The sequence below is a fragment of the Myotis brandtii genome, unplaced genomic scaffold, assembly GCF_000412655.1.
Source record: "Myotis brandtii unplaced genomic scaffold, ASM41265v1 scaffold4, whole genome shotgun sequence".
Taxonomy (NCBI): domain Eukaryota; kingdom Metazoa; phylum Chordata; class Mammalia; order Chiroptera; family Vespertilionidae; genus Myotis; species Myotis brandtii.
The window spans coordinates 1,654,225-1,669,307 of record NW_005365371.1 but is presented as its reverse complement, the minus strand read 5'-3'; the positions used below and the strand labels follow the sequence as shown (position 1 = coordinate 1,669,307).

Genomic DNA, 15,083 nt, shown 5'->3' with positions numbered 1-15,083 from the left:
GAAACATTCTGGTAGAGGTTGGGGTGCATCCTCCAGGGATGCCAAATCCTGGCCACCAACTTTGTACCTGTCCTCTAGGTGAGCTCTCTTCGGGAAACCTTCAGTGGGCAGCCTGACAGACTAGGCATTCCTGCCTCCGTGTTCCATCAAACCATGAGCCTCTCCCTTTCATAGAATCATCATACAGTACAATGGTTGGGTTCCTGTGTTTCTCCCCAACTGGTCCCCTGATGCCAGGGGCTGTATCCTCAATGCCCAACATCGTTTTGGGTACAGAGTAGGAACTCACTAAATGTTTATTGAGTTGAATTTCTATCAGATAAAAGGTTGACTGAATGATCTCTTTCAAAAATAAAATGCTAAGGGCCTCTGCATACAACCAATTGAAGAGTTGAGACCACCAGTAAATTACAATCAGGTTGCTCTCCTCCAGGCAGAATTTTTTCTTTTTTCTTTTCTTTTCTCCTCTTTTCTTTTCTTTTTTTAAAATATATTTTTATTGATTTCAGAGAGAGGAAGGGAGAGGGAGAGAGAGATTGAAACATTAATGATGAGAATCATTGATTGGCTGCCTCCTGCACGCCCCCTACTGGGGATCAAGCCCGCAACCTGGGCAAGTGCCCTTGATTGGAATCGAACCTGGGACCCTTCAGTCAGCAGGCGGACACTCTATCCATTGAGCCGAACCGGATAGGGCCAGAATTTTCATTCTTGAAGGCCATTTTCTCTAGCCTCAGCCTGGTCCCAACTTGTCCTAACGTGGATCCTATGGATTTAGAGTTGGCTAATCGATTCCTCACTCAGGTTAATTGTACAGATTAATTTTTAGGTGCACTGAGCAAGCTTTGTAATTACAGAGTCAGAGATTTAAAAGAAAGACCATAACTGTGACCCATTTTCATAAAGTCCCTCATGTAGAGTATCTTTCTTGGTGTCATTTCTAGACCTCTCCAACATAGGTGAGCCCACCCAGGGGATGCTCAAGATTATCCATTGATAACAGCGAGAAAAGTTCTCTGCCTATACATATGCACATATATGTTATGTTATAGGCATGTATATTATTAGATCAAACCAATAAAAATGATCGGCCATTCCCTGAACTTCCACTGATAGAGGGAGTCTGTCCAACCACCTGGCAGATGATGGGACAGGGGAGGGCTCCTCAGGGACAGGAGGCGGGGGAGAGCCCCACTGCAGAGAGGCTGACTGTGGCTCATTTGTTCAGTTGCTTTCATCACGTTTCAAATTATTGTTCTTTTCATGTGTCCAGTTAAATGGATTTATCTACTATCTAGTTTTAACTAAACTAACCTTCACAAAAAGACACATGGCTCAACAAGTTCCTCAAAGACAGCAGCTTGCAGATAACACTAATCATGAAAGCACAAGAGAACTTTGAACTCTTTGTCGGCCACATGATGGGGTAAAGAAACACTGACAATCTAATCAGATCTGTCAAGAAACCAGGCCAAACACATAACTGGAAATGATCCAGAAGAGGATTTGAAGTATGGAACCCCAACATATAATGAAGAAGCAGAACTTTGCCTTAAGGGCACATTGAGTTTTGAGATTAGTAGTCAGTGGTGTAAGACATGTGTAATTTATACACTATTATATATGCATATATAGGGGGGCACAAGTTCAAAATTACTTTATTGAGAGGCTGCGTAAACCAAAGAGTTTGGAGACCACTGGACTGTTCTTGCTTCTAAAAATATTTTTTATTTCTCTCTGATCATCCTGATTAATTGTAGAACACTTGGCAATGCACGGAAGCATCAAAAACAAGAAAATACTATCCATATTTCTACCACCACAAAATAAGCATTACTTGTATTTGGTGAAGCATCTCTTTTGTCATAACCATTTCATATAAAATGTTTTTCATAGAGGGAGGCTGACCCTACAGGAGAAGGCTTTATAGACCATCTATAGGCGCCTAAAAAGGTATGGCAGGAATGCAGCTGCAGTCCTGGTTTTTGAACATTTGCTGAATCCATTTGGGAAGAGTTTCACGCTTATTGGCGGTACGCTACGGCCTTGTCCCAGGTTACATTGTGGGAGCCATCTACACCTTTCTTAGTGACAGGAGGAGACCGGTGCAGCAATTCCTATACTCCCTTCATTCTTAAATTAGTTAGCCCATTTCAGCCATCAGTGACATGGTTAATGAGCCTGGCTTAGATCTCCAGATGTCGGGGGAGCAGACCTGCTCTGGTTTTCTTGGGTAATCCCCAGGAATTCAGAGTATGTCCATAGATTCCCTCCTTTATGGGGGAAGCACAGCTTTGGCCCTGCAGTGACAGCCCTGCCTGCCTTATGTCAGCGCCGACACGTCTCATTACAGAAACCACCCTCGGTTTCATATTCTGAAACTTCTCTGGACATTTGCTCTTCATCCCCACAGTGAAACTCTAGCTGGAATTTGAAATAATCTCATCACCCTTAAAAATCACTTCTGACAATCTGATTCGAAGCAGAGCTTTTCTATAGGTTTGGCAGGATTTCCGTTTTTATCTAGGATGAAATGCAGCATTTCCCCCAAGGTTTGGGCCACATGCCAAACGGGGAACAAGACCCCTTCACTGCCTAATCCAGAGGGTGCAGAGCCTCATCACCATTTTTATCGCTCTCGTTTTATTCGGCCCTCATACTATGGCTCCACTTTTTCTCTACAGCATCCACAACCAGCTGTCCAAGTTGTCCGGGATTCAGGGTGGGAGGGGGGTTTTAGTACAGACGGTGGCTGAAGAATGCAAATCCATAATTTAAATGTCAAGCTCCCCTATTGCAACATTTAAATAAGATCCATTTGATTTACAGCTAGCTGTTTTTTTAAAGAATTTTTTTTTTTGCACAGATTTTGGGTTCTTTTTCAGGAGTGAAAATGGATTTTCCCAGAATCAACTGCAGGCAAACGCATCCTTGTGATGCCTCCAGCTGATGTCAGGTGTGAAGTCCCTGGCAAAGCGAAGAAAACAATGCATTCTGGAAATAAATCAGCAACCCTGACCTCAAAACCATAGCCATCTAATGAAATAACATGTAAACACCCAACTCTCAGATTGTTTCCTTCCCCCTAAGCATTTTTTGATGTGGACCTGGAACGACAGGAGAGTAAATAAAGAACACAACAGCAAAATCACCACACCTGCTAACGTGGTCCTCCCTGGATGTGTTCAGATGTGTTCATTCTCTACAGGCGAAACGAAACTGAGGAGGGACCATGGGAGCACCTGGGGCCTACATCACTGCAAGCGAATGCAACCTCTGTTTATTTCTGTGAGTTTCACTCCCAATTACCAAAGACTCAGAACTCACACCCCTCTATCCCGTCTTTATTGCCTTTGTCACCCTGCCTCTATGAAGTCCACCCTAATCACTCTTCACTGTATGCTAATATCTCTAATTTCCCACTGGCATTTAAACTGTTCTTTCAATATATGTTTAATACTACTTGACACCTGAAATCCTTTTGAGTGTAGATTCAGACTAAACTAAAAATACAAAGTATAAATAAGTTCAACTAAATTTATAGAGTAAGTTGAAAGGATAGTTTAAATCCACATTTAAAGACTTAAATCTTTCCCTTTGTCCCACACGGCCCAGAAGGAACCTTTAGAGCAAGAAGGCAGTGGCTTCTGGGGAGGCAGGAGTATTAGGTTTATGAGAAGAGAAAGATGGTAAGAGAGGAAGCAACAGGAAGGACTGCTTGTCTTTCACAGTTTCTATTCTAAATATAAACATTTTTGAGGTCAGGATTGAAAAAAAGGGCAGCTGTTGCCAGAACGGTTTTCTGGTCCTCTGAGGGATAGGATATTGGAGCTTTCAACATTAAAAAAAGACGTTTTCCTTCCAAACCCATTCCAAGGAAATTTCCACAGTTATTGTTGGAAAGATCAGTCCCAGACACCCAGAAGCCCCAACTGGGAAAGATGGTAGAAATGCAAAACAAAGTTTTATAAAGGTGGATAGAGAATTGAATTTTCCTTTTGCCTCACCAGCCGGGAGCAAAAAGAAGATGCTTTTAATCTAACCCTCCGCCTCCCTGAGAAGGACAAAGCACCTGAGTGTCTGATACTCTCCACACCCCAGAAACCCTACTGCCCTGGCTTTAGTTACTGACTCACAGCAAACAAACAAACAAACAAACAAACAAACAAACGGTGGATATTGTTTGGGCCGACATTATTAACAAGTATCATGAAGGGGACATGACTATACCAGAACAGCCAATTCTGACCTTTTGAGAATGAACTGAGGAGGCTGTGCGATGACCACCAAATGGCCTGAGCACAGACTTACCTTTTTAATAAGCAGAAAGCAAACTGAGGACACACAGATCTTCCTTCCCGTGGCTCCTGGTTTTCCTGGATGCTGTGTGATGTCAGCTAATCTCTGACCTACAGTCATCAACTGAGAAGATCTAATTTTAACACCTACCTACTCATGACGATAAGAATTCCAGGACTCTACCTCAAGCCCCACACAGCCAACTCCATGGTCTTTCAGGAACCAAAGTACCAAGCGTCCAAAGCACAGCAACCAAAACCTCCTCAATGAAGCTATCCCCAGACAGTAAAACAGAGGAACTCTACTGGGCAGCAGAGGTGAGAGGGATGGAGGACTATAACAAGGCAGAATGAGAACTTGCTGATTTCTATAAACGTATCCTTGATGCAAAATCCTTCCATTCTCCTTAAGCTACACGTCCTTCCTCAACCCTGGGGCAGCACCCTTGGCCAGGCAGCAGGCCATTTGCAGGCCTCCCAGAGCTCTCCATGGCTCCCTCCCACCGCTCCCCCGCCGCCAGCTCTACCTCGATGGTGTACTGCTCAAAGATGCGCAGCTGCAGGAAGATGTCCAGCTTGATCTTCCGCTCATGGAAGAGCTCTTCCATCTGCACCTGCGCGTCGTCCAGCTGCTGCAGGACCGACTCGATGTGGCTGATGGAGCTGCTGTGGGGGGTCTTGTTGTTGGACACGGCTGAGTCCCTGTGGCAGAAGGGGAGAGGAGGGAGGGGCCTTGCATGTTAGAAGTGATAGAGGAGCAGGGGGCCTTCCTCTTCTGAAAAAGGTGGATGGGAATCAGCTGAGTTACTCAAGTGACAGCCATTTATCAAACTCCTGCTGTGAGCCAGGCACCATCTGCTTAGTAGGTGAACCAAAGATACATGCATCCTCTTTGGGGTTCACAGCACAGCAGCTTGTCTTGGAGAGCATAAAATATTGGGGAAATGGAATGATTCCATGCATATGTGTACTCTAATATGTATAGTTTTATACACACACACATACACATGCATAAGAGTAGATACATTAAACACAATGCATTAAGAGTTGACACATTAAAGACACAGAATAAAAAAAAAACTCTTCCTAATTTTACTTCCCAGGGTTGTTGTTAAAGGAAGACCATGGCTACCAGTATTATTCACCCACTTCATAATGCCATGCCAGGTTACAGGCTGGTGTCCTCACACAGGCTCCAAGCTGTAGTTAGACAGCACGGGACCTGGAGGCTGCAAGCCTGGAGTAAGTCCCCACTCTGACACACACGGGCTAGTAGCTTTGGGAAATGACCTCCCCGAACCCCAGTTGCCTCCTGTAAAGTGGACTTAATAATCCCTGCCCTGCTCACTTCGCAGTTTGCTGTTAAACAAGACAGTGTATGTGAACGTGCTCTGTGACCAGGTACGTGCTGTATGGACTACTGTTACTCCTGAAAGGACACAAGTGAAATATCAGGTGCTGGTTGGGGCACCGGCTCAACTGGGGAGAGTAGAGGGAAGGGCTCAAGAGGCTGAGACAGCAACAAGGTTTCAAAGAGGATGGGTTCTGATTTGGGCGTGGAATCCAGCCAGGAAGATGGGAGGAGTACACTTTCTGAGTCTATACAGAAGTATTGGGGGGAAGGGGAGTTACAGGTTGTAGAGGGGAACCACGAGATAAACACACAGACTTGCTCAGAGAAGTGAGGTGGTGGAGACCTCCAAAGAGATCACTAACAGGAGAACTGGAGGTTAAGAAGGTAATATCCCATAAGGCCTTGGGTAAGCTAGAGCCTAAAACTTGAAATAAATGGGCACATTCAATATCTTGCAACGTCTTGCTTTCTTATACAGTTTAAGAAGTCAGAGGACAAGGGGGAAAGCATTAGCTCTGAATCCTCTCATCAGCAAGCTTTCTGAAAACCAGGCCTTTGTGTCTGTGTATGTCTCAGAAGCAGTGGTATCTGAGCTCAGACTACCTGCTTCTGAAGGGAGCATAAGACCAGTTTGTCAAGAGCTTCCCCTACTATCATTCAGACGGCTCCCAATTCTACCTCCTAGCCCTAGCCTATTTGGGCATGAAACCCACCATTGCGTGGACACCCCCAGTCACAAGTCACATAGAGATGTACTCACACTATGCACTATGCACTTGTTGAGAGCTTTGCTATTGGGAGGATGTGGCTGTTCTTTCTGACAATCCCTCTCAGTCTCTCTACATCACACACCTTCTAGAAGGAAGAGTATAATTTCTGACCATTCTGCACAGCACCAACATCAGTGTCACACTCACTGGGAATCACAGAGAGGATGGGAAGCCACGTTAGGGACTTCAGTGATGAGTGCCAGACCTACAAAAGATGTGTGCCGGTGTGTGTGAGGCAGCCAGCCAAGGCCCATGAGGCACCATTTACTCCTTTTTCTGTTTGCCTAGTCTTGCTGTCAGGGAGAAGAGCCCAGGCTAGAGTCAGGCTAGCGGGGGAATACATGGTCACCAGTGGGTCTCGGTCACACGCCTATGATTCTCTCTGAAATCCTTGGTTAAACTTGTGGAACTGGCATCGGCCACGTCATTGCCTCCACCATCTCCGCGTAGCCTTCCACCCTTAGCTATGGTGCAAGTTGGCAGCTGTTAAGAGCAAGTGGCATCTCCACAAACCCAGCCCCACAGAGATTGAAATCAGCCAAGCTTGTGAAAAGTATTGGGAGAGAAAACACAAAACCATCACAAAATCTCAGAGCTGACAGATCTGGAGTGAGCCCCTTAATCACACAGCTGAGACCCAGAGAGGTGAAGTGCCTGCCCGCTATTTGTAATTTTCTTCAGAAAAAAAGAACAGTGGAGTTTCCTAGGTAAGCAGATAAAACTGTCATGTGTTATGTATTCATGAAGATGAATCTAGGGATCAAGGGACAGAGACTGTCTTGTTAGTATGCAACAGCAAGATTCAGAACATCTCGTGTGCATATTTAGAGTAGAAATAATTAATTTCCAACAGAAAAACGTGCCAGGGACGTTGAAAGGTAAGTTCTCATTGTTTATTTAATTAGACAACTGATATGGGGGAAAGCCCTCTCACTTGAAGTCATCCCCTCAGGTCTTGGCTTGGCTGGGACTTGTTGAAGAGATTATTTCTGTCCAGAGCTGGCAGAGGTCTCCGCACTCAGTGATGTTGGGATAGGAACAAGTCCCTGCGGGCAGGCCTCATTAGCACCATCAAGCCCCATTCAGACAGCACCTGGCCACAGCGCTGGCTGCTGAGGGCCTGCTCCAGGCTTCATGACACTTTATCTGAGTCAGGGCCCTTGACAGGAGCAGGAAACTAGATGTTAACACCAACAGAAAGGAGGCAATGGTGCGAATGATTCTAAATAAATATGAGGTTTTGGACAAGATTTTTCTTATTAGTTATGCTAGTTTATGTTGACACAGGAAGATTTTTGTTATCTGGGCATCAAGGAATGGTGGAAAGGTTCCAAGTGGGTAAGGAAGAACAGAGCAGGACACCACCACACACTCCACGTGGGCCAAAGCCAACCATTTTGGGTCACATTTTGCTGACTCGGGCACTGGAGTTCAGAGTTCAACCTGAGATCAGTATCCAAAGAACACTATATTCCTGATGGCCCTTTCTCCATGTGACTAAATACGCCATAATTCTTAATGAAGAGGCTATTTGTTTTTCTGTTCAGTTTTGCTGATTTCTGTTGTACTTATGTGACTTATTGATTGCTGAATAACGTCATGAATGATAAATAACGCTTTAGAAGATGAGCGCTTTTCTGTTTACTTTTTCATTTTAAACTCAAGTTGCATACAGTGCAGGCATTTTTATATCAGACAGATGGAGACACTGAAGATCACACACGACCACAAAGCTGGCTGTGGCTGAGCCAAGACCGGGACATGACTTATCTCGTGTCTAGTCTGAGGCATTTCCCACTGGAAAGCACCGCCCGTGCTGACCTGGCCTCGCTGGGCTCCCCCAGGGAGGGAGGCGCTGACCTGAGCTGCTGGATAAGGTCTTCGCCTTCCTTGATGACGTTGAGCGTGGCGTCCAGAGTAGCGGTCTGCTGCTGCTGGAACTGCTTGATCAGTTCCTGGACCGCATCCACCGAGTCTGCACAGACATCCTCCAGCATCTCCTTCTGCAGGTCTTCCATCCATGTCCACAACTGTGGGGAGAGGGCAGAGACTCCACTCAGGGCAGACAGGAGAGGCCAGGGCTGGGGCAAGGGCAAGGTCAAGAAAGTCAGGCTGGGGCCATGCAACCTACCTTCACCCAGGCAGTGCAATGTTAGACTGTCCTCATCAGCACACTTAGGGGTCGCTTTGTGCTTCTACATTGAGATTCATTACCCATCTTTGCTAAGTTTACCCCGTTAGTGTTGCATTCCCTAAGGATGGGAGGCACCCCTGGCTTAGCTTCCTGGTGGTTCAGGGAAACTGGTGGTCTTAGAGCAGGGAGATCACTCATATTTGAAGAAACTGGGAAGAACAGGAGACTGTGATGAACAAATACTATTTTATCTTTCAGAGAGGAGGAAAGGGAGGGCTCCACATACTTCCTCCAGGCAGCTAGATGTCAATTCCTAGAAATTTATCACCATTTTGCTAACATGTAAAGAAGAATGTGATACTCAATAAGAACCAAATGAAGTCTAATTAAGGAAATATATGCTGCGTTAAATCATTTTGTTCTTTATGGGATTGCTAGGTTGGTTAGAAATTTGAATGCTAAAAGAGGTATCTTATCTTAAATAAGTATATTTCCCCCATGATATTCAAGATGATGAAATGCAGTCAGAATATTACTAGTCAGACAAGTTTAAAATAGCTAAGTGTAACCCTGGCCGCTGAGCCTACACTCAGTGGTTAGAGCATAGGCCTGCACACTAAAGGGTCTCGTGTTCGATTCCCGGTCAAGGACATGTGCCTGGGTTATAGGTTTGATCCCCAGACCCAGTTGGGGTGCATGTGGGAGGCAACCAATTGATGTGTCTCTCTCACATGGATGTTTTTTTCTCTCTCCCCCCACCCCTCCCGCTCTCCCTCCCTCCTTCTCTTCTATTCTCTAAGAAAAAAAAAAATCAATGGAAAAAGGATTTTCGGGTAAGGATTAAAGAAAAAAAAAAAAGCTTGGTACAGTGTTTTGAACAGAATAAGCACTGGGAATGATGAAGAGTTGAACTGAATTACTGAAAACTTTTATTGATAGCTCTTCCTCATACTGAAACTAGGTCGTCAGTGGCCTGCCACAGTGCTCCACTTCTAACTACCCTTGCTGAGCATTTTCATAAATGACAGGAGGAAAGATGAGTCGGATGTTTGCTTAGAAACAGGGAAACGTCAGCTGGCTAGCAAGAAAGATAAGCTCAGGGCTCTACCAGGGGAAAAAAACAGTAGAGAGAGAGAGAGAAACTGATAGACGGAGTCAACAGATGTAGATTTTGGCTCCTGTTCTTCCCATAACTTCTGATGCCTTTGAGTAAATTGCTATCCCCTTACTCGCCATGGCTTCATGTGTAAAATAGGTTGGGGAAAGCATAAAATGAAGTTGTTAGTTACTTTCGGGTTCTAACCTTCTGTAAGTTAAAAACATGGATAAGGCCCCAGCCAGGTGGCTCCGTTGGTTGGAGCATTATCCCCTACACCAGTGGTCAGCAAACTCATTAGTCAACAGAGCCAAATATCAACAGTACAACAATTGAAATTTCTTTTGAGAGCCAAATTTTTTAAATTTAAACTATATAGGTAGGTACATTGTTATTAACTTAATTAGGGTACTCCTAAGGCTTAGGAAGAGCCACACTCAAGGGGCCAAAGAGCCGCATGTGGCTCACGAGCCGCAGTTTGCCGACCATGGCCCTACACCAAAAAAGGTTGCGGGTTCCATTTCTGGTCAGGGTGCATACCTAGGTTGCGGGTTCGATCCCTGGTCAGGGTGCATATGGGAGGCAACTGATTGATGTTTCTCTCTCACATCGATATTTTTCTCTCTCTCTTCTCCCTTCCCCTCTCTGAAATCAATTAAAATATAGATAAATATCCACTTTGAGAATATTATTTCATCTATTTGGTTTAGTATGGGAAATCATGGCATGGCCTTTCTCATAAAAGACGAGAAAAGAAATAACAGACAAAAACAGTCTTCAGATTTTGGACAAGTTATTATTTGTTCTTTAGACAGGAGAGAGAAGAAGATGAGTTAACAAGATTAATAAGCCCTGGAGGTAGAAAATAACGGTATAGAAAGAGTGTCCTTCCTAAACAGGTGAGAACCTCTCTGAGCCTCAGTTTCATAATCTGCAAAGTGGGAGAATAAGAACCTGCTCACTTCAAAGATTATTAGGATTGAATGATATACATATTATTAATGCTTTCAATAAACATATAGCCTTATTAATAAGCCTGTAGCATTGTGATGATAGCTATAACCAAATTATTATTATTCAGAGTCCCCATCATTTAGCAGCTGGCAATTTGGTTGTAATTAGTTCAATTTATTTTCTTTACAAATAAGATTTTTGTTATAAAAACACAAAACAAGTTTTTCAGAACATATAAGCTGGAATACATATTCCTATAAGTATGAATGTATTTATTTCAAATTTGTATGAAATCAGGATTTCAGGATATTGGTCATTATAGCTTAATGCTACTTCACACTTTCTGGTATGAAGGAAGGTCTACCTTCAAGAGAATACAGGCAGAGGGAAAGTTTGAAGTACTCCTTCATTTTGGATTTGATAAAAGATCAACAATGGATTTGGTTCTTCAATATGCTAGGCTGAGCTTGGCCTTTGTTTTCTGTTTTTACTGATTTGTCCTGGGATGTCTAAGGAAAGCCTAGAGCAGGGGTAGGGGACGTCCGGCCTGAGGGCTGTATAAGGCCCATGAAATCATTTGGTCTGGGGCTGCCAAAGCATTAGGGGTGAGTTAATTAAATGTTTGACCAAGTATAGCAGGCTAATTTTTAAGTTGTAGTTTTGTATGGCTTGTGAATGATGTTATAAATATCCAAATGGCCCTTGACAGAAAAAAGGTTCCCTACCCCTGGCCTAGAGACTGGAAAGTTCAGATATTTCTAAGGAGGGGTGGGGAGAAGGAAGGAAGGAAGGAAGGAAGGAAGGAAGGAAGGAAGGAAGGAAGGAAGGAAGAAGGAAGGAAGGAGAGAAGGAAGGAATGAAGGAAAGGAGGGAAGGAAGGAATGAAGGAAAGGAGGGAAGGAGAGAAATGTGAAGAGGGATAAAAATTGTGGATGTGGAGCAGGTAATTTAAGAGGAGAAAACTAACTCGATGTCTCAATGCAGTGCAGGGACTGAGACTGAAGACTGGCCAGGGAAGTCTAGTACTCACTGATACAGGAAGGAGAGAGACAGGAACGAGGCGAAGGAGTATCTTGAGGATTTTATTTTATTTAAGATAATTTTGTTGTCAGTACCATCCTTAAGCTATATTAATGGCTTCATCGCTTGGAGGTCCTTTCCCCCTCCTCAATAAAAACTTGACCATCTCTGGTGTAGGTCTAGGAAGAAAGTGTCATTCTGTTCTCAGGAAATCCACCATGACTAATGACACTCCTCCTGGTGATCATGCAGCTAAATTGTAGAGAGAGTCAAAGACAAAAACTGCTAAAACAAAAACAACGAGGTGTCAGAGTTACAAACAAAAAGACTAGGGACATCTGAGAACACCTACTGACCTCAAGTCCATATCATCAGAAAAAAGTGTCCTCCTTCTAAATATTCTTTGATGAATGAATTGAAACTGACTTTTCAGATTTCTGTTCCTATATTCCACTACATTATAAAGAAACTCTTGTCTCCCGTAGTTAAAACCTTCTGCTGAGGAAAACCAGCTAAGAGATAAACAAGCAAGTACAAGACCAGTTGCCGCACAGCCCAGTGGTTAGCAGACTGGTGAGGAAAGGAAGGTCTACCTTCGAGAGAATAAAATGTCAAAATGGCTAGTGAGGGAAGACAATTTGATGCAGAGACAGGGAAGGAGACCAAGGCACTAGAGACAAAAGCTCCCTGACATCTTTCTCTATTTTCCCTTCTGTAAACAAAACAAAACAAATAAACAAAAAGCCCAGAGGGAAAGGAGTTCTCGAATAGAATTGATATTTACTGAGGATAATTCTTTTTAAAAAAATATATTTTATTGATTTTTTACAGAGAGGAAGGGAGAGGGATAGAGAGTTAGAAACATCGATGAGAGAGAAACATCGATCATCTGCCTCCTGCACACCCCGCACTGGGGATGTACCTGCAACCAAGGTACATGCCCTTGAACCGGAATCGAACCTGGGACCCCTCAGTCTGCAGGCCAACACTCTGTCCACTGAGCCAAACCGGTTAGGGCCTGAGGATAATTCTTGATTCTGCCCTTGTCTGGCTAGTTTTCTGACCAGGGGAAAACTACTTTACTTCAATTACTTCATATTTAAAATGAAGTGAGTGTGTGTATGTGTGTGGTTTTTCTAGCTTGTCTCTAAGGTCTCACATGCTATGGTTTCCCTCCAAAGCTGATATAAAGACAGAGGCAGTAATAGAGATGCCTCTTTAAACTGAAAAACTGCACTCACAGCTTTGACATCAAGACATCCAAAGTCCAGACACTGTAGCACCCGTTTAAGGGTAACTGTGTTAAGACACTATGACCAGACTTAAGTAAGTACCAGACTTCCCTGACAAGTTAAGACACTAGTACAACCTGGAACGTTTGAGTAGAAAGCTACTTGAAATTCCAGGGGACCATATACAGTCACTCCCTGGTGGTAGCAAACTTAAATTGCAGACTCAGGTGCATAAAGTGGACAGAAATAAACATCATTGTCACTAAACTATGAGTAAGGGTCAACTGTCCATTTCTTAGGCTGTAATTTTCTACGATATGACTGTCCTGTAGGTCTCTTTCCCTTTTTGTGTCCATATGACTTATCCCTGGAGAACATGCCTCGATTGCTTTGAAAAGAATTCAAATCAGAGAACCACTTCTATTAATAATTTACTAATTAGCAGGCAACCAGTGGGATCCTGTCAGGAGGATCCCCACTTTAAGCCATTACAAGCTAATAATTGCCAAAACGAGGTAAAATTATGGAGTGAGGGAGGGAGCTTGAGAGCAGCAAGCACATGGTTGTTCCTCCCCCAATTTGGTTCCTGTTTACCCTCTGCTAGTCCTGCACCTTCTCCATCAACCCACCTGCTCCCCAGAGAGAATCTCCTGTTTCAGCCATTTCCAGACCCCCTCTTCTTGATCAAATGCACCTGTGCCATGCCCCATTCGTGCAGGACACTGCTCTCTGCTTGGCAATGATTGCCTGGTCCCTGCTGACATATACACTGAGATGGCTTCATGTGGTGTTTTTCTCAGAGAACACATATGGTTGTGGCCAAAAATATCTGAGTCCAAAAGAATGGTCCTAATTTGAGAATTTCCAGAGCCTTAGTGGGGGGTTGAGTTTAGGGAGCCTTTCAATGCCCTGCAGAAGCTTAGCTTTAAGAGTGAAACCAGTGAGGTCAGGAGGGGCCAGCCCATGCTTGCATGTGAGGCAGCCTGACTGAAGGGCCACTGAAAAGGCAGGAAGCAGGGGATGTGGGAGGGAGGTTTATAGAAACCACAGGCTTATGGATGACTGGTTAAGAAAAGAGGTAATGTTACTTTTCCTGCAGACTGGCTGCTGCTCAGCTCTGGCCGCCATCGCTGCTCCACAAGACTGACCCCTGGAGATGTTGAAGGAGCACCAATTCCACAGCATGAACCACCCCTGCCCTAATTTTGAAGAGACTGTTTTTCTTTGGCATTGACTACCAGCTTTTATTTTTTAAATAAACACCATGGCAGTTTGGCAGCAGAAATAGGGAATGAAGCTGTGTTGTCCTTGAGGCCATCATTCCCTGTGGAAGACGGATTTCGTTTTGGTTCTAGAGTGGGTGAGTAGAACATGTATATGTATGAGTGTCTGCGATATTTGTGTGTGTGTGTGCGCACACACACGCACCTATTTGAGCAGGACACGGCATGGAAGAGTGATTTCTCTAGGTTAAAAACAAATGGAAATGGGCATTTAATTGAGCAGTCTAATAAAGAGCTGACATTGATTATTTTGGCCACATTCCTTCGTTATTTGACTTTCATATTATTACTACAAAAATACCTAACAATGGATATTTTGAAAGCCCAGCAATTATAGTATTTCCATGGATCCACAGCAAGGAAAAAGAATTCTGACTAGACAATATCTGAAGAGCAGAGGACACTATAAGTGTCTTTTCCCTGGACAAAAAAAAAATGAGGATGTGGGTAAATGCTTCTCCTACATTCTCTCTGGCTCTCCAGACCAGCCAACAGCCAGCTGCCCTTGTCCCCAGGCAAAAAGGAGACCTCTGAAAGTTCAGCATAATACATACTAATAGCTGAGGCTCTGGTTGCACAAGAAGGCCCCAAGAACATGTTTGTCACCTTTTTTTTTTTAAATCACACAGCTCTTCTAAGTATGGATGGAAAGTTTTAATTTTGTAATCTAACACTTATTGAGATTGTCTCCGATTTTCACTGAAGAAAACATATAAAAACAAAAAAATGCAAAGAAAAATTAAACCATCCATAACTCAACACCAACTTCTTTGCGCATTTCTTTCTAGTCTTTATTCTATGTGTGTGGTCATGTTGGAGATACAGTGTTTTAATGTCTTATAACACAAGCCCTTCCTCATGCCAACAATGATCTTTGACAAGATGACTTATGATGACTGTATAGTATTTCACTATATAGATGCACTATGGTTTGCTTGATAA

The 15,083-nt window shown here is 43.7% G+C and overlaps 1 protein-coding gene across 17 annotated transcripts in view; it reads right to left on the bottom strand.

Annotated features, from left to right (window-relative positions):
• The window catches only part of KALRN (kalirin, RhoGEF kinase), a 586,523-nt gene that overhangs the window by 279,256 nt on the left and 292,184 nt on the right, over positions 1-15,083 (bottom strand). For 14 of the 17 annotated variants that reach the window (XM_005873109.2, XM_005873114.2, XM_005873110.2 and 11 more), the window contains 2 exons: positions 8,244-8,452; positions 4,826-5,000 (listed from right to left, as the gene is read on the bottom strand). In XM_005873109.2, coding sequence (XP_005873171.1) covers positions 4,826-5,000; positions 8,244-8,452 — 384 coding nt within the window. The remainder of the gene's footprint in view (positions 1-4,825; positions 5,001-8,243; positions 8,453-15,083) is intronic. The other 3 variants (XM_005873113.2, XM_005873115.2, XM_014545254.1) reach the window with 1 other exon arrangement.